Here is a 19438-nt window from a genome sequence, read left to right as displayed (position 1 = left end):
CTATGCCTAAGGCCAGCCCTGACCGCGCAGTAGTCTACAGATCAGGCAGTTCTCAATATATTTTGCTTTCTAAAGGAGGGTTTTGGGAACAGAGTCTTGTTCGGGCCTCCTGATATAGTATGCAGCTTTGAAGAACATGGCCAGCATTCTCTGGCGACGCTCCACAAGGGCAGGTTTCGCTAGTCCCGACTTTTAGCTTTCGGAACATATGTTGTCTCATTCTGTTGAGTTTGGTTCTGAGTCGAAACAATATGTGCTGGTCATGTAGGAATAGGTTATAAGAAGCATCGTTTTTCTTGTAATTGCGAAGAAATGGTTGCCTTGCTGTTGTTGTTGATGTTTACTGGAGCTGTCCTGAGTTTGCCTTATATAGGAAGTTAAAAGAATGTTTTGCATTCTCCGTGTTTTTTTTTTTGCTTAGTTATTGTTTCGTTTTAATTTAGAATGTTTAGTTTTCATTATAATCATTTCTCTCAAAAATTCCTTTTTTTTTCCCCAAGATTTATTTTAATTTAATTTAACTTACTTTGAGCATGGTACATCTTTCATGCTATAGGCATGCTGAATGCGCTATGATCCAATCTTTTATGAAGACCCGCGCGGGAAAGGGGAGAACGTTTCCGTGCTGTCTTTCAACGCTGCCTTTAGGTCGTCAGCATGCACAAATCAGCTGAGTCGGGATTCGAACTAGACCCCCCTTGCTAAGTAGCCAAACTATGCCACTCAGCCTCACATCCCACTACCTGATAATTCTACTCACCCAAATGTAAAATGGTCCACCTGGAAGCCAGAACTGGCATGGAAGAAGTGACCAGGCGACTTAATGCTTTCAAAGATAATCTGATCGTAGATTTGAACCTGAGAAAAATGATATATATAAATAAATAAATAAATAAATAAATATATATATATATATATATATATATATATATAGAGAGAGAGAGAGAGATAGATAGATAGATAGATAGATAGATAGATAGATAGATAGATAGATAGATAGATAGATACATACATACATACATACATACATACATACATACATACATACATACATACATACATATAAATATAGATATAGATATAGATAGATAGATAGATAGATAGATAGATAGATAGATAGATAGATAGATAGATAGATAGATAGATAGATAGATAGATAGATAGATAGATAGATAGATAGATAGATGGACAAGACAGACTGACAGACAGACAGACAGACAGACAGATAGATAGATAGATAGATAGATAGATAGATAGATAGATAGATAGATAGATAGATAGATAGATAGATAGATAGATAGATAGATAGATAGATAGATAGATAGGTAGGTAGATAGACCTACCACTTCACCCTCTGACTTCACTTTGTACTGAGGTAATATTCTGAACTGAGCATTCTTAGCGTTGAACTCTTGCAACATAATCTGGTCATGAAAAGAAAAAGATTTTGTTGGGAATGAGATAATAGTTTTGTGTTTTGTTTATATTGTGTTGATTTGCTTCCATATCCTTTTTTTTTTAATTATAGGTCATTTCATCTAGATTTCACGGTATAAGTAACCACAGAACCAATGGCTGCCTGGTCATGTGGTATGCGCTCTGGTTTATCGTATCGTTGGTTACGGGCTCGAACTCGCTTCCATCCTCCCGCTGATTCATAAGTGCACCCTGGTTATATTAAGTAATTTTCTATACTAAAGAAATATCTAAAATATGTGAAAGAAAAACAGGTTATAAAGTTAATGGATATATTTTATTTTGAATTCGATTGAATTCTAATCAATCTTATTAATGATTTAAATGTATCGATTTCCAATAAATTTTCTAATACCTGATGATATATTTAAAAAATAAAGTAGAAGTCTAAAAAATTACGAAAAATAAGTAAAATGCGAAAACATTATTTAAACAAGTACACACATACCTTCCCATAACACAAAAACGAAAAATAAGATTCGACATTACGATCAATACATTCCAATTGGGGTATAAAATACGTTGGGTTGAGTGTAATCATCAGGAAACAATGGAGCTAAAGACTTTCTGCTTATTAATAACTTACTTACAGACTTTCAACTAAGACATAACTTAAAGACTTTCTAATTAACAAAAAACAATTAGCAGAAGTGTAGTCAGTGTATCATGTGGAACAGATGAAGACAGTAAACGTCGTATATATCTAGTGCCTCAGACTTTTACACATCTAAAACCAACCTGGAAATCTCCCCTCGCCTCTAACAAAACTTGAAAAAAAGAATCTTTAACTCTATATGTCAAGGCGGTCCTACTGTATGGTTCTGAAACATGGAGAACTACTGAAGCAGCAACAAAAAAGTACAGACTTTAAACCTGCCTCTGGGCCTCAACATACTTAAATCCGGCCCTGTAAGTTATAAACTAAGAGAAGTGAAAACATCCAGTCTCTGAAGTAACTCAAGTTCTCTTCGATCACTTAGGAATAAGAATGTGAATGTTTTCAACACCAATGATTGCGGTGATTTGCAGTCTATCACGTGGCTACAGAGACCCTGCTGTGACCTACATATTTTGACAAATCTTACGCCAATGAAGCTGGGGGTCGATTTAGGGTTCCCGTCTTTGATGGTGGCTTTCTGTTCGGTATCAATAATATATGTGTCGTGAACTTTCTAAGAGTTCTCTAATTGTATGGAGGCCCATTGCTGTGAGGTCCGCGGGTTTTGTTATAGTTCGTCCATCGTGGTTCGATGATGACCACTTTGTCATCATGGGGACTGAGGGCTTTGCACTGGGGTTTTATGTCTTCTTGTGTGGCTGGTGAGACCTATGTGAGCCCGGAATGTTCGGCCGCACACTAGGCAGGTTATTCCAGCTGGTGCTAGTGTCATTGGCCTCGCTTTTCTTCTCTGACGTTTTTCTTCTGCCAGCGTTGTTCTCTTTTCCTCAGCAACCTGTGCGCCAGTTTTCACAGCGGTAGCGCCAAGCATATGTGCTTATGTAAACTGTACATAATGATACGTATATTGTATCTTGGATCATTAGTTCATATTGACGCTCGTAGGTAACCATGTACTAATGCATTAACGTACTTAATAGAAAATATATGAGTAAGAGGTATTTAATGAGTTCATTGTAGAGCAAAATAAATTAAACTAAAGCGTCCATATCTACCAGTGGAAATACGCAAGTAAAATTCTTATATACGAATGTAATCATGTTTTTTTAAAGTAGAATATATATCATAATAAAACATTAATGCAGCAACATATCTTGTAGCGCTTCAAGAGCGTAACAACCTGACAAATTATTCATTTAAACGTTGACCACATTAATTACATTTTTTATGTAAATATTTTGTCCGTAGTTTTATATCCATTGGTAGACTCTCTCTGTTAGATAAACGTGTTATTCTCTCAAAAAATTGCTTTGGAAACCCGTCCGGATGTGGCGTGTGTGAATGCGTGTTACAACTGAATAAAAAACAAACTGTAAAATTTTTATAACAATTACTTTGAGAGTGTGAGATCAACACTTGAAGAAATAAATTTATGAAAAAAAACCATTGGATCCATCGATATCTGCTGTAGGTGTCCTGAACAACTTACAAATAGAAGTAATTCAAGGAAAGGGTAAAAAAAATATAACATTGTCAATTCTGTTAAGTACCTCACCAATTTCATGACCTTTTTACGAAGCTTATATCAACTCGCTCTGTCAGTCTCTACCTCTCAGTCTATTAAAACGCTTGTACACATCATTTCTCAAACACCCAATCTCGGATCAAGCTGAAATTTTACACAATTCTTTTACCTGACAACACAAAAATCAGCAGAATCAGAAAAATAAATTAACCAATTAGTAATTTAACTATTGGTAATTAATTATTGTGTTTGGTATCTCGAACAAGGGAAAGAAATTCAACTTGACTTAAATGGTCGTATAATTAGTCCCATTTATATGCCGCCGCTCTAAATTGAAACAAAACACTATATAACTATACACTCTTCTCTAGCAATAAGTAACTAACTGGCAGAGTGGTTAGCACGTCTGCCCGAGGAGGCGTGAGCCAAGTGTTTGAATTCAGGTTTTTCCCTTTTTGTAAATGCTTTTAAAAATCATTTACGGTAAAATCCACCCAGATATTCCCTTCTTTATTCCACCCCCCCCCCCTTCATTTTCCCAACTGGTCCAGGTAAGTGATAGGATCTTAGCGTACTGAAGAAGATAAAAGAATGATATAGCGCTAAATACAAATTATTAGTAAAATTAGTATTAATCGCACAGATTTATTTGTTGTTGGTATAGATCTATTACAAATTTAATAACATGACTTATCCAAACTAATTAATACAATCAGACTTCGTACAAGTTTTGTTTTTAAGTAATATTTTTTTTTGTTTTTCTTGTATTTTTGTTTTCGAAAATGTTCATAATTATAATTAGTTTCCTTTCAGACATTGCGATCTACAGGGCAGATAATGTTAAGGTCATCTGTTTCTTTGGCCAACGGTTAAGATCCACAGGGCAGATAATGTTAAGGTCATCTTTTTTTGGCCAACGGTTAACGAGCAGGGTGTCATGTGGTGAATACAACGACCAAACGCCTTTACTTTTACCAGCTTAACTCTTTCTCTCCTAATCGACGATACCATCGTCGATTTGACCTCATTAAATTAAATAAATATTTATTTTTTAAAACTTTTCTTAATGTTATTTAGAAGGAGCATGCATCCCCCTTTAATCCTAGACCAAATAAAACATTTTCTGATCACAACGAGACAAAGTTATTAAAGCTTAATCATAATACTGTAGTGAAATAGTAATGAGCAAAATGAAAGAATTCCGTCTGAATGGACAAAAATAATTACGGAGGAAAAGAGTTAAGTCAGGTACTCATTAGTGTTGGGTGAACTTAAGAAGCCCTAAAAATCCAGAAATTCAAAAATCCCACTGAGATTCGAACCCAGAACCCCAGATTCGGAAGCCAAGTGCTTATTCACTCAGCCACTGCGCTCCCATAATCATGATTAGCTTAGTAAACTATGATCTAATGACCTTGTTTGGGCAACAGGTTTTAACAACATTTTTTGTGTGTGTGAATTTTATTTCAACACTGCTATGTAAATATGTTCGACGTTCGCAATCCCAGTGGTAGAGACTCTGGGTGCGATTCTGTTGAATTGGTGTATTTACTCTCGAGCCCACCCTGATGACTCACCATTACGCCCCTGTGCTCATTGACATTGTCACTTCGGGTGGGTGAAATCTCTGCCGATGTCAATTAGGCTCCCCATCTCGTAGTTCTCATCACCCACCGCCTCACTCCCTCTGACCCAACCGTTCCGCTAGATCAACTAATCACAGCAGTGTCTACATCCGCTGTTAGAAATATGCAAATTAGGTCAGCGCCCAACTTCTCCCAAGTGGCTCGGAAATCACTCTAAACTCTTTCTGTGTCAGATTTTAAAAAACAAAAAACAAAAAAAAAACAAATTCTCGCTATTCAGTAATGTTACTTATTCGTGATCTCATTCCTTATCCATTAAGCGTGATATCATCCATTATCCATTAAACGTGATCTCATCTCTTATCCATTAAACGTGATCTCATCTCTTATCCATTAAACGTGATCTCATCTCTTATCTATTAAACGTGATCTCATCTGTTATCTATTAAACGTGATCTCATCTCTCATCCATTAAACGTGATCTCATCTGTTATCTATTAAACGTGATCTCATCCCTTATCCAATAAACGTGATCTCATCTCTTATCCAATAAACGTGATCTCATCTCTTATCCAATAAACGTGATCTCATCTCTTATCCATTAAACGTGATCTCATCTCTAATCCATTAAACGTGATTTTATCTCTTATCCAATTAAACGTGATCTCATCCGCATATCGATTATAAATCGGTGTTATTGTTTCGTCATCTCCAGGTTAGAACATGATTGACGTTCCCTAATGACGTCACACTTGGTCGTCTGCTGTCTGACCTTGCTGTTCGACCCATCAATCAATTCACCGCTGGACACAATAAAACCGAAAAAAAAAATAAGGGTGGGGGCGGGGAGGGGGTTAGGGAAGAATATTGGCGCGAAAATCAGTGAATTTAATCTTGTAACTACCAGGGATCTTCGTAATCGAAGTGATGTATCGATTTTTCTATTATACGTGTAGCCAATCAATGATTTTGTATCCATTACTCTCTCGAGTGTGAAAGAGACCAGCACGAAAGAAAAATAAAACACTTCACTGAACGCTTGAGGATTCCGCATTGAACTGGGCTATCTTTAGATGCAAAGTGCGACAAATCTGTTATGGCTTTATCTAATTACATCTCATTCTTAGCCAAGAAGGCTATCTTCTTAAATACAAAAAAAAATACAGTTGTAAAAAAAAAAAGGTTTCCCCGATTTCGAATGCCATCAGATTTCTACATCTATCCCCACTATCTGAACTTTTATTTTCGTAGGCTTATCTTAAAATGGGAAATAAAAATTACAGAAACATATACAAATATATCTGGAAATCAGAGAAATGCAAAAATTAACTCGTGTTTCTATTCCAAACTAGCTATTGTTATGTGCCAGTTATGAGGCTGGTTATAGAAGCTCTACCATAATAGCCCAAATATCTCTTTTAAATTGTCATTGTCCAAATGCCTCTTCGAAACTGCAAATTTTGCCTGGTCGTGCGGTATGCGCCCTGGACTGTCGTTCGGTCGTCTCGATAGTCCCGGGTTCATATCCTGCCAACTGCCATCCCCCGATGTCCAGCGATAGGTTTGGACGAGAAACTAGATTATCTTCAACTCTGAAGGAACATTGGAAACGTGTGAAACGTTTTGTTAGAAATATCGCTTGTTCTACTTCTCATTCATGTTAAATTAAAAGGGGGATAATTTGCAGTCCTGGGCACCTAAATTCGGAAGCGTCATCAGCTGGTCACGTGCGCATTTGCGGGCGGCACTCAGCGAACTTCCGCCGCGCATGAAAGACCATTAAAATGTAAGTGGGTGAAGATGTCACTGTCATGTGTCTGACATGTGTGCACACCTCCTCTGGCCTTGTGCAAGCCCTCAGGTTATGTGACCAGTAAACTTATTGAACTCAGTGGCCAGTGGCGTTGCTAGGGTGGGAGAACGGGGGTCCAAATTTTAAAATCTCCCCGGGCCCCTACTAGAATGTAGGCCCCCAAATGAGTGTCCGAAACTTGTTTTTATATTGAACATTATTATCTCACGTCATGATGTCGAATGTTAAAATGCAGGGCCACATAAAGAGGTCAAGTACCCCCCCCCCCTTCTCGGGCCGGCCCCGAAATCCCTAGCTACGCCACTGTCAGTGGCTTTCAATAGATCAGCGGTTCTCAACCTTTTAAGCTCGGCGACCCCATTTTAGAATCCCCCACTCTGTCGCGACCCCCTCCCCCCACACCGCAATAGAAAAATTGACAAAAACAATCCATATTTTCGATGGTCTTAAGCTACCCCTGGTAAATCGTCAATCGCGACCCACAGGTTGAGAACCCCTGCAATAGATAATTGGTCACCCTAGGTTGTGCAGCATATATGTACCGTCATCATAACTACAGTTTAATATATGGCTACAGTGTTTGAACAATTTTTGATACTAACGATACAAGACAAGATCTGACCTGGAACCCCTAAGGCAGTGGTTCCCAAACTTTTTTCTTTAACGGAACATTTCGGACATTCTGAATTTTTTAGCGGAACACTTTGCTTATGTTTTAGAGAGATTAATTCACGTCGTGGCCCACTAGTTCGTTTATTAGTTCAGTAGTTCGTGGAACACCTATTCACTTAGTGTTCCACGGAACACAGATTGGGAAACACTGCCCTAAGGAAAGAGAAAAAGGGAACTGCCCAGTATACATGGCGCCCCTCGATTTGGAAGCAGATGCCCAGCAGATGGGCAAGACGAGAGGACAGTTGGGAAGACTCGTCCAAAACCGAGAGGCCTGGAGGACGCTAGTTGGTGGCATATTTCTCCTACGGGACAACAGGCAGAGATGAAACGAGACAATGATCCAATGTATATAACACGGGACAACAAGCAGAGATGAGATGTCTGTCTGTCTGGCAAAATGTGTGTACAAGTCATTCTCCCACACCCATTGTCGGATCTAGTTGAAACTTCGCATAATTATTTATTAGCATAGACAAGACATGAATCAATTTTAAAAAGTAACCAATTAGACAATTAACTACTGGTAATTTATTTTCCTGATTAATATCAAAAAGGGAAACTAATACTTCAGTATTCACAGATATGGCTAAATTTGTTGGGTTTATTCCCCTTGAATAATTGTTAACGCTATTTTCTCCCTAGCCCATTCTCCAATCAACTTGATACTTTAAACAATTATTTATTGTACCTAACAAAACATTAATAAAAAAAACACACTCAATTAGTCAATTAATTATTGGTAATTAATTATTTTCTTTGATATCGAATAAAGGAAATTATATTATTGATAGATACAGTTTTTAAGAGTTGTTCCCCTTTATATAAAATATGTTTTTTAAATAGGATTTTTATATTTTAACTTTTTTTTTTCTAATTGTTTTTCCGTTTTCTCTGGCTGCATTATATGGCCACCCTATTTCTCCCTATCGTTTTCTCTTCTTGTTCTTTGACTGTATTTTATTGCTTAAATCAAAAACAAAAAACGTAAACCTGATCTCATAATTCTCAATCGAAACTGTGATTGAGCTGAAGTCCCAAAAAACAAATTATTAAAATGAAAAAAAATTCATGTCCAGTTTTAAGATATTCTAATTAACTACAGAAGAACAACATTAAACGACATCGTACCGACATTTCGAACGACAAGGTGCCGACATTTTAACTGCATTTTAAATACAGTTTAACTCCATTTGAACAACATTCAATATATGCCTATATCTCGACCAGTCACTCTCTTCTCCAAGTAAGAGTGTCACCTAAAGGCAGTTTTTAACTACAAATAGTGGACTACCTATTTATGTACTTCACTGAGATACCTGAGGAACAGGAAGAAATCATTTCTCCCTCACTTGCTGGACCCCCCCCCTCCCCCGACATCAACTCCTCCTCTATAAGTGACAAATAGCAGTCATGAGGTCCAGTCGATCAGGTCGGCTTACAGAAATGAGATTGCCCTCTGCCTGCACGTGCGCGGTGTGAATGAGGTCAGAATGAGTTTCATTAAGTCCAGGGAGTCCATCTGGTAATCACTGAAAGGGCCCGTTTTGTCAGACGCCGGACCTCTGCTGGCTTGAAAACAACCTGTTATGAGGACGGGGGGAAGTCTTGGAAACAGGGGGAGGTACAGAAACGTGTATACAACTAAAAGGTTCGTCATTATCAACGAATTATGTATTGACCCTCTCGTATAAAACTTATGTATTGGCGATTTCATTTTAGACTAGTATATGTAGAGCGATATTGTATTAGACATATATGGGCTGATAAGACACTAATTATTTCTTTGTTGAGTGTCTTTTTAACGATTTATGGTCGTATTATTCGTATTAAAGCAGTATGCTTTGCCTTGAACCGATCTTAAAGGGTACATATCAAAATGACATCACTAAACGAAGCATCTTTGATTTTGGATGCTATCTCAAATACAAAGAATGAATAATAGTTTGTAAAGTGACAAAACAGCGCACAGTTTTCATCATTACAAGAATCTGCAACAGAAGTTTGCTTGCTATGTGCCATTAGATCGTTAAACGGAAGAAGCCTATTTCAGATGGTAAATTTATTAAAGTATGCTTGTCAGACTCAGCCAGTACTATGTTTCCTAAACAGACAAAATAATTTGAAAGCATTACGCTGTCATGGAGAACTGTAGATAGGCGTATTGATCGAATAGATGATAATCTGATGCACCAACTTCACAATTTAAGCAAAGTTTGTTGTGACACTATTTGGCTTTGAACGAAATGTACATGACACAGCTTAACTTAGAAATATGTCACGCAAAGACCTCAGGCCAGGATTTGTTCAATGCTATAAAGTTTTGTATTGAAACAGTTGGGTTGGTACCAAACAAGATGGCAAGAGTAACAACTGATGGAGTCTGTGCTTTAACTGGGACACACATAGTCTTGATGTTGAATAATAAAATTCAAGGTATACTAGCCATACCCTATAGCCTTGCCGCTGTGTCATCCACCAGGAAAGTTTGTGCAAAAGCTGCATTGACTATCAAGCATGTTATTGAACCGATTGTCACATCCATCAACTTTATCAGCGATAAAGGTTTTAACAACATGCAGTTCTGAGAACTACTTGAAGATTTTGGAAACTGAACATTCAGATAGTCAGATATACACACACACATTCACACGCACACTTATATATGTACAGACATATACATCTGTTTCCAAATCGCGGCGCAATGTGTACTTGGCAGTGATCTATTGCTCATTCCTAAGGGGTTGAGCTACAAGGACAATTAATACAAGAGTTGTAAAATGCTAAGCGATGACAAGTTTTTACAAAGCTTATATATCTCACTCTGTCTGTGTTGTAAGAATTTCGAGCACTTTATTTCTGCCACACCCATTTTTTTTTGATCAATTGGAAACGTTAAACAATTATTCATTGGCAAAGACAATACATGAAATAATAAAACATTTACCCATTTGTCAATTAATTACTGGAAATTAATTGTTTTGTTTGATACCAACTAGGGAAATTAATCCTACAGTATTAACAGATATGGCTAGATATGTGGGGTTATGTCCCCTTAGATAATTGTACATGTTATTTCTCCCACACACATTCTCTGATCGAACTGGAAGTTGTTGCTTCTAATAAAGCATCAATCAATTAGAACATATTAACGAATTACTGATAGTCAAATATTTTATTGGTAATTAATTGTTTTGTCTGATATAGAAAAGGGAAATGAATTGTACGATATTGAGAGAAACAGTTGTAATTGTGGAGTTCTTCTCGTTAGATAGAACTTAAAAAAATATATTTTCTTAATACTTTGCTTGTTAGCTAATTCAACAAGACAAATGCAACTCAAGGAACAAGAGAGTTATCTATTCATATATGAAACCGAAAAAGCAGGAGTTATCTGCTCATATGAAGTCAAGCAACATGAGAGATTATTTATATCAGTAGCTCCCCTTTTTTTTTTATTTTACGTTCCAACATTTTCACCCTTTGCCAACAGGATAATAACTTAAATACATGGGGTGAAAGTCTCGAATAATTTCTATGGAACTCGGTTAGTGCCACCATTCATCAAAAGTATGTGCCTCTATCTTTGGGCGATTCCAGACTTTTCTAAATCGATTCTATATTTTATATTTGTAACGGATAGTCCGATTCTATTAGGTGTATATATATACGTATATGTTTACAAATGCTCAGCATCAAAAAAAAATTTCCCATCTATATATAGTTGAAATTTCTATTGCAAAAATGGTTTATATTAAAATGACTAAAACAAAGGGCTTAAAAAATAGGCTAAATAGATATGTGAAAGTGAAAGGAACGTAACAATAACGTGACGCAAGATACAAAATGCTTCGCACTTGCAGCGAATCGTCTGCTGGTCGTACTGCGACATCTTTTTTTTTCTTTCGAAAATAAAGTTAAAGTAGAGAAAAATTTATTGACATTTTTTAAAATGTTAAAAGAAAAAAAAATCAATAAGAGATTTAAACCTTTTGTTCTGTTTATTTTAAGTTTTTTTTTTATAAAGTCACGTGACTAACAATGTCATTATATTGTAAGAAAACGCTTACCAGTTTTCAGCTTTCTTTTGTTATGGAAATTATTTCTATGCACAAATATTGGTTTTGATTCAAAAATGAAAAAGACAAATTTGGGTGGAATCGAATCGCATATATGTTTATTAAAAAAGACTCGATTCCCAAAAAGTGGACGGAAACGAATCACCACATTTTTATTGTCTTGTTTAATGTGGTCGATACTTCATATCGCTAGTAGAAGTACTGTATTTATGGCATAAGATTTGATGAACAGTGTACAGCACTAATAAACGAAACCAGGCCTAATGGTCTACATGGCCGGAACAAAGTGCAGTGAATAAAGGGGCGGTCCCCCCCCCCCCCAGTCTGATGCACTAAACGAAGCTATATAAACGTCAGTGATATTACTTAGCTGCGAGACTTCTCATGTGTGTGTGCGCGTGTGTGTGTTACTTGTGTATGTGTGATGGAGGAGGGTGGGTGGGGAGTGGGAACAGAGATCAAATATCTTCTTAGTGTCATTATAACCTTTAAAATTCCTCACGCAATACTTTATTTAACACGATTGAAATGATAAAACAGCACACGATATCTCAACATCACGAGAATAATGAGGTAATATGTTTCACTTTGGGTGAATTTCAAGATTATAATTCTGATGTTTAGTCGATAAGTCTCTACACGAGGACGGAATGTTGACAATCATTAATATTTTTCTCAACTATACCTTTTTTTTTTATTTTGACATTCGTTGCTAAAAGCCGTTTTAAAAAAATTAATGAAAGGCATAAATGTATGAAGTCAGATGGATTTAAAATTGATACATTCTTCATAGTATTACATAGTTTTAAGGACTCTATTAATCATGATAGCAAAATAATTTAATTTCATCTGGGGTGGTGGCCGAGTAGCAAAGCGCTTGCCCTTCGAATCTAGTGGTATCGTGTTTGAACCCTTGTGAAGACTGGGAATTTGAACAATTAACGAGGGTGTCATGTCGTCATCACAACAACCACCTCCCTTTACTTTTCCCAACTAATGTCAGGTAACAATAAGAGATAGGTGGACTCAGGGGCGTCATTAAAAATCCCGAAACTCGAAATCCAGTCTTCACAGTGATTCGAACCCCAGACACCCAGCTTTACCACTGTCACCACGCCCCACAAAAAGATATGCATATATAGGCGTTAAAATGTTCTATGCTTCAAATATTTTCAGCTGTCGTCGTGCTATGGTCAATGTTTTCCAAGTTGTGCGCTTATTTATGTGTAAACCCCAGGGCAATTATTCTAATCCTTGACACCTGTGACCACTCCAGCAGGTGTGGGTGAAATACCTCAAGAGTCTGAGCCGAGCAGTTATTGACAACACAAACATTTAGTTGATGTTTATTATTGAGAACACATTACACTTTATTGCAGTTGATGTGTGCAGTAAATAGTTTGAGCGTGCCTTCTCCAACATATTGCGTGTTACTTAAAATAAAATGAAGCTGTTTTTATGTCTGGTTAGAGAGTACAAACTCATCACAGCTAATAATATCAAATGAATCAGAGCATATGGACGATAAACATAATCATAAACATAAACATACATCTTGCAAGCTATGAGGCAGATGATGTAGATGTAGACTATTTCAATGGCCAACGGTTAACGAGGGTGTCATGCCCAATCGCCTTTACTTTCCCTAACGAAAGTAAAGTACCTATTAGGGTTGGATGAACTTAGAGCGTCCTAACAATCTTGAAATTCAAAATCAGAGTCATTAACCAGATTTGAACCCTGGACCCCTTGATTTGGAAGCAAAAGGCTTTGCCACTCAGCCACCAAGTCCCAAAGCAAAGTCCGGTCAAACATCTACACTTAAGTAACTAGATTCTGAAATATAATTTTACTGGTATACTAAATCCCTTTATTTGTATAGAAAATTTTAAAAAATCATGCCAAAACTGACAATTATATTGTTTTTTTTCATTATTCTTTTAAGTCAGGCAACAGAACTATATTGTTTGACCAACTTCTCTTCATAAACCTTAAAGGGTACTATGAATCTTCACAATTAATTTTAAATTAAATAAAAAGCATTTTACAAAACAAACTGCGTTTATAGTGTACGCCATTATTTACGTTGTTTGGACATTACTAAATCCATCTCAGAACCATTTCCTCTTCCGGTTTGAGAAAAAGTGAGCGTATATTATTAATAGATTTTGATTTTTATTATAAACGGACTTTTTCTTCTTTTTTAATACCTAATGAGTTAATACGTTTTTTATGTGCCATTTTTTTTTGAGTACTTGATCCGGATCGAAATACCTTGCATGAAAACTACCCCAGATAATGCAATACCTACTCCAGAGAAAGTAACGCCTACGCCAGAGAAGGTGAAACCAACCTCAAAGAAGGTGATAGCAAACCCAGAGAACGCAAGACGCACTCCAGAGGAGATAATTGAAAATGTATATGTCTGTCATTCACAGATGGAAATATATATGCCTACCCCAGAGAAGGCGAGTTAAAGTTAACTATGCATTTGGTAGGTAAAATTTGCATAAAGATAACTTATTTACTTTTTCAGTAATGAAGAATCGAGTTTCTTGTAAGACACAAGGTAAAGCAAGTTAATTGTGTAACATAATGAGAAGGGGCTGAATAATGCAAAACTGTTTCTTTTTTTTTACTTGTTCACATTATCAAATTGAAGTGTGTAAATAACCAGTTCTATATCCGAGATGAACAGCGCAGAGTTTGTTTTTTTTTAAAGTCGGGCAGCTCTCCACCCCATTGGAACTTATATTGGTTTTCTGGGGCCAGTATCTTGCTTGGGCCTCTTGATAGTGCTACACGTGTATATATATATAGGGGCTTGCCTTCAAGTGATATGTATGTGCGTTTGTGGATGTCTGGTGTGTGATGCTATTTTTGTAAGGATTGTCACAGATGAATGGATAACAACGGAGTGAACGAAAGAGGAACCACCTATGTTTATTTCTTAACTCTTTCTCTCCGTAATTATTTACCACATTCCGGTGGAATCAACGCTGGTATCGTCAGTTAGGAGAGAAAGAGTTAATATAAGTAGTAGTTTCGAAAAGGTTGTTTTACATCTTATAATTTCATTCGTAAATGCATATATAACAGCATTGAAAACTGTGCAAATTAATGTACAAAAGTCACGTTTATTTTGTTTAAAAGAGAAGTTTGGAATCTTTGGATTAACTTTCTGTACAAGCTTTAGTAATAGGATTACTTCAAGTAGATTTCTGGAGCTACAAACCAACACTCTACCGATCTACCCTATTAACGAGAAGATAATACGAGGATGCCAGTTATTACTGACGAAATGTTTCCCCCTTTCTTCTACATCCTTTCTCTCTTTCTCTGCCTTTCTCTCTCTCTAACTCTCTCTCTCTGTGATATCACAAGACATCTATCACAGATGTCACACACACCCCTTCAAAAGACAAGACACATCCCATAAAGACACACATCTCATGCACTAACCATCATGTTGTTCTTGTCTCTTTGACTTGTCTGTGATGTACACATATGGATGTATTTCCCAGTGAAAACATGCTTCAGCTGGTGGAGAGAGAAAAAAAGAAAATGTAAAAAATTTGGGGGAAAGATTAGACGAAACAAATCCAGTTGAAATATTAGCAAACTTTGATCGAACCTGCTCTTGACGAAACTTCATCTTCTGACTAACATAATTATCAAAGTTATTCATTTTTATGTACATAAATAAAAAAAAGAGTAAGTTTCCCCTTTCAGACCTTGCGATCTATAGGGCACATGTCATCTGCTTCTGTGGCGCACGGTTAAAGAGGGTGTCATGTGGCCAGCAAAACGACCAACTCCTTGTTTTTTTTTCCTAACTAATGCCAGGTACCCATTAGAGCTGGTTGGGGTCAGATTCCGAAATTTAAAAATCCAGGATTCAAACCCAAATCTTGGTTTGAAAGCCAAGCGCTTTACTGCTCAGCCACAACGCCTACGTAAATAAATATTTATCACGATATATTTTTTTTACAATATCAACTCACTCTGTTTGTCTGTCTGGTACAACTTTTGTGCACGTTATTTCTCCCACTTGTCATACTCGGATCAAGTTAAACCTTCGCACAAATTATTAATTGTCGATGACAACACACGAATCATCAATCAAATTATAAATTAACTAGTTAATTTATTGATTTTGATATATGTAGGAAAAAAGAAAGATAAATCTTGCAGTATTGCGAGATACAGCAGTAATTGTACGTTTTTCCCCATATATAAGCTTTGTTTGTAAACAAAAAAAAAAAAATATTTTGCTTCTTTTTCAAAAATGAATGAAAACTTCTAGATGCAATGAAACAATATTAATAGTTTCATAACTCCTGCTGAGACTCAATGCGACTCTAAGAGAGGAGTACTTCCATTAACAAAAGGTGACTGTCACGTGATGTTCGCGTCAAAGTCTCGAGAGAAGTGTAAGCAGGTATGGTATATATACATTGGCTTCGCAAACATTCAGGTTTTTCAATAGATGCTTTTAGAATGAAATGAAGTTAGTTATAAATGATTAAGTCTAAATTTATTTCATTTTTGAGAGGTTTCTATTTTGAAAACCTTTTTTTTAAAAAAAAGGGGAGACAATCTTACAATAAAGATCATTTAGCTTCACGTTAATATTTTTTTTGTGAAAGTATTTATGAAATGATTGTGAGTTACCAGTGTTACCAGTGTTACCAGAGTTACCAGTGTGAGTTCAATCTTGTCGTGTTTACTACTTGGAAAATGAAAGTGTTTGATTTAAACAATAGAAAATCTAGAATTTTTTCCTCTTAAGAAATATCTCCGACATACTTTGGACAATGGCTCATCAGACATAACTTCTGGAATTCCTTCACTTTTATCTATACCTAATGATAGATTGGGGCACAGACATGATCTGTCAACCATCCATCTCCATTCCTCTTTGTCTTTTGCCTTGGATAGAATCTATTTCAATGACAGGCCTTGTCCATCATTCGTTGATGTTGTCTTCCAATCGCTTTCTCTGTCTGCCTCTTCTTCTCTTTCCTGATACTGCTTTCTCAAGGAATATCTTTGAGAGCTCTGAGGACCTTGTGATATGACCATAATGTCCATAAGTTTTACTTTGCGTTTTTTTTTCTACAGCAGATAGCAGGTCATCGTGGAGCCCTATTGCCCGCTGTGGTCCTGTTTCTGGTCTTTCGTTTGTGATGCGGTCTTTGTAAGTTATCCTGCTATACCAAGACGTCATGATGACCTGATTTAATCGTCATAGTGATCCTCGACTTCCAGTTTGACAACCTCTTGCTTTGTTTTCATTCAAAGCATTTGTACCAAACCTTTTCAGACAAGAAACCAGAGATCTATCCATTTCCCATGCATGTGCTACGGGCTGCATTACCACCAACAATTATTGAGCTCAATACGCATTATGGGCAGAAGTTTCTCTGCGGTATTATAGCGCAATAATGGGAGAAGTCTCTAGGAAGTGTATAGCACCACTTCGAATGTGACCCGAGGACCATAAGACGTGCACCACTGATTCAAACCATGACAGATATATTTAGGTTTAATCCGGATTTCGCAATGCTGACAAATTATTACCTGCGTCGTTTTCTTTTTATATTGAAGTATAAGTAGGCTTACTATCTGGAAACTTCTTTATGCAAGAAAAGATTCACCTCATTCTAAACAAATAAAGTGATTTTAATATTTTAAATTCTCTGCGCTTAACAACAAGTATGGAATCCAAAATCAATATAAAAATTTCTTGTAATGCTTCATTATTGCAAGGAGTGTAGCCAGCGAGATTGCTCAATCATGTTCTTCTGTTACAGAACTACAGAACCACCGTTGTAAAAATGTACGAATGTATTATTTTTTAACGTAATTTTCGCATGTAAGCATGTTTGCTGAATACCGAGAATACTGACATGCCAACTTACAGAAACAGGTAAATGTCAAACAGGATTTGTATCAAGCGCAAGCGAAAATCTCCGAGATTATTTTATTGAGAGTAACACCTTTTTAAAGCGGCCCCCATAGAGAAAATACCGCAATTGTTTTTATGCAGCTTGTCTGGCTGTCACGTCTCAACAACTAAATTCGCTATTAAAAATCTGATGTTAACCATTGTTCACTTCGTGTTTCATACTATAGGCGCAACAGCTTCTTTAAGTGATTTTTGTTTTAGAATTGCTGTTAGCTTGCATTCTCTTCATGGGTAGGTAGAAGGTAAAAGATGGGTAGGTAGAAGGTAAAAGATGGGTGGGTAGAAGGTAAAAGATGGGTAGGTTGAAGGTAAAAGATGGGTAGGTAGAAAGTAAAAGATGGGTAGGTAGAAGGTAAAAGATGGGTAGGTATAAGGTAAAAGTTGGTTGGGTAGAAGGAAAAAAATGGGTGGAATCTGGACGAACATTTCTATAAAGATCCTCCATCTAAAAATTATATTACTTATTTCGTTTTACTATAGGTCTTGATGAAAAAAAAACATCTTGAGGCTTGTCTCAACCTCGAAGCCTTGTGCAATCTTACACTTTGCAGACCCTTAAATTCAGGCCTGGAGCCAGTTTTCAATTCAATGGTCAAAGATGTTGATAGATAGGGCGTAGCCCAGCACGACCTTTCCTGCCCCCACCCACAGGAACCTGAATCATTTTGTATCTTTCATGTGTCGTTAAGCTCTGCTGCATCACCTGTCTTAGTATTGGAACAGACCGTTGCGTCTAGGTTGACTAAGCTAGGCGATCTGCCACAAAGTGTGAGAGGTCTGCTTGGCTGTTGCAAGGGCGATGACTTACTAAAATAAAAGCTAGAAATTTTTGTTTTTTGTGGCTGTTTATTTTAAATGTACCGTGGCTATTTATCATCATAACAGAGCGTTTTGTCGTCTGCTCTCCATGTGTTTTATCCATTAACCTGCTATTTTTTTTATGCATGAAATAAAACTTTTCAAATTCAAGCATTTGGGGATTTTTTATTTTTTTTTGGGGGGGGGGGGGTTGTATGGCTTTTATCTTTGACTTTAAAAAAAAAATATTTCAAATTGTTCGTCGGCTAGACCAGAAAACATGGGTTGTTATAACCTGAAAACATTTCATTGGAACCATTATCTTATAAGAACAGTGGGCTTATCTTATTAGAAATTTAGCTTAGCTTATGACAACAGTTAGCTTATCTTTTTTAAAGTTATCTTTTTAGAACCGTTATCTTATTTAATTAGAACATTTAACATACCTTAATCAATCTAATCAAAATAGTTAGCTTCTCTTATAACAGCAGTTAGCTTATCTTACTAGAAGATTGTGCTTATCTTAGTAGAACATTGGTTTTTCTCATTAGAACATTTAGCTTATCTTAATAGAATAGTTAGATTATCTTATGCGAAGCATTAGCTTATCTTAGTAGAACGGTTCACCTTTCTATATTACAATGAGATTTGAGATGATCGGTTTTAGTTTTAGGCCGGAATGTAGGCCGGAATGTAGGCCGGAATGCTAGTTTATTAAAGCAAAATATCGGAATCCAGAGCTTTCCAGAAACATTTTAGTTTACAACTTACAATTGCTTTTCAAATACTGAACAATGTGATGGCATTCAAATTTACGGATATCGAAAGCGGATCTGAAGTTTTGAAATTACTATTTGTAATTAAACGAACATATGAATGGATGGGTGCCTGGTCGTGCG

At 36.5% G+C, this 19438-nt stretch overlaps 1 protein-coding gene across 8 annotated transcripts in view; it reads right to left on the bottom strand.

Moving 5' to 3' along the window:
* The window catches only part of LOC106060158 (inositol 1,4,5-trisphosphate receptor type 1-like), a 204698-nt gene that overhangs the window by 138002 nt on the left and 47258 nt on the right, over positions 1-19438 (bottom strand). For all 8 annotated transcript variants that reach the window (XM_056035575.1, XM_056035572.1, XM_056035573.1 and 5 more), the window contains exons 6-8: positions 15233-15310; positions 1344-1424; positions 761-858 (exon numbers count right to left, since the gene is read on the bottom strand). In XM_056035575.1, coding sequence (XP_055891550.1) covers positions 761-858; positions 1344-1424; positions 15233-15310 — 257 coding nt within the window. The remainder of the gene's footprint in view (positions 1-760; positions 859-1343; positions 1425-15232; positions 15311-19438) is intronic.

The sequence above is a fragment of the Biomphalaria glabrata genome, chromosome 7 (genome assembly GCF_947242115.1).
Source record: "Biomphalaria glabrata chromosome 7, xgBioGlab47.1, whole genome shotgun sequence".
NCBI lineage: Eukaryota > Metazoa > Mollusca > Gastropoda > Planorbidae > Biomphalaria > Biomphalaria glabrata.
This window is presented reverse-complemented; position numbering and strand designations above follow the sequence as displayed.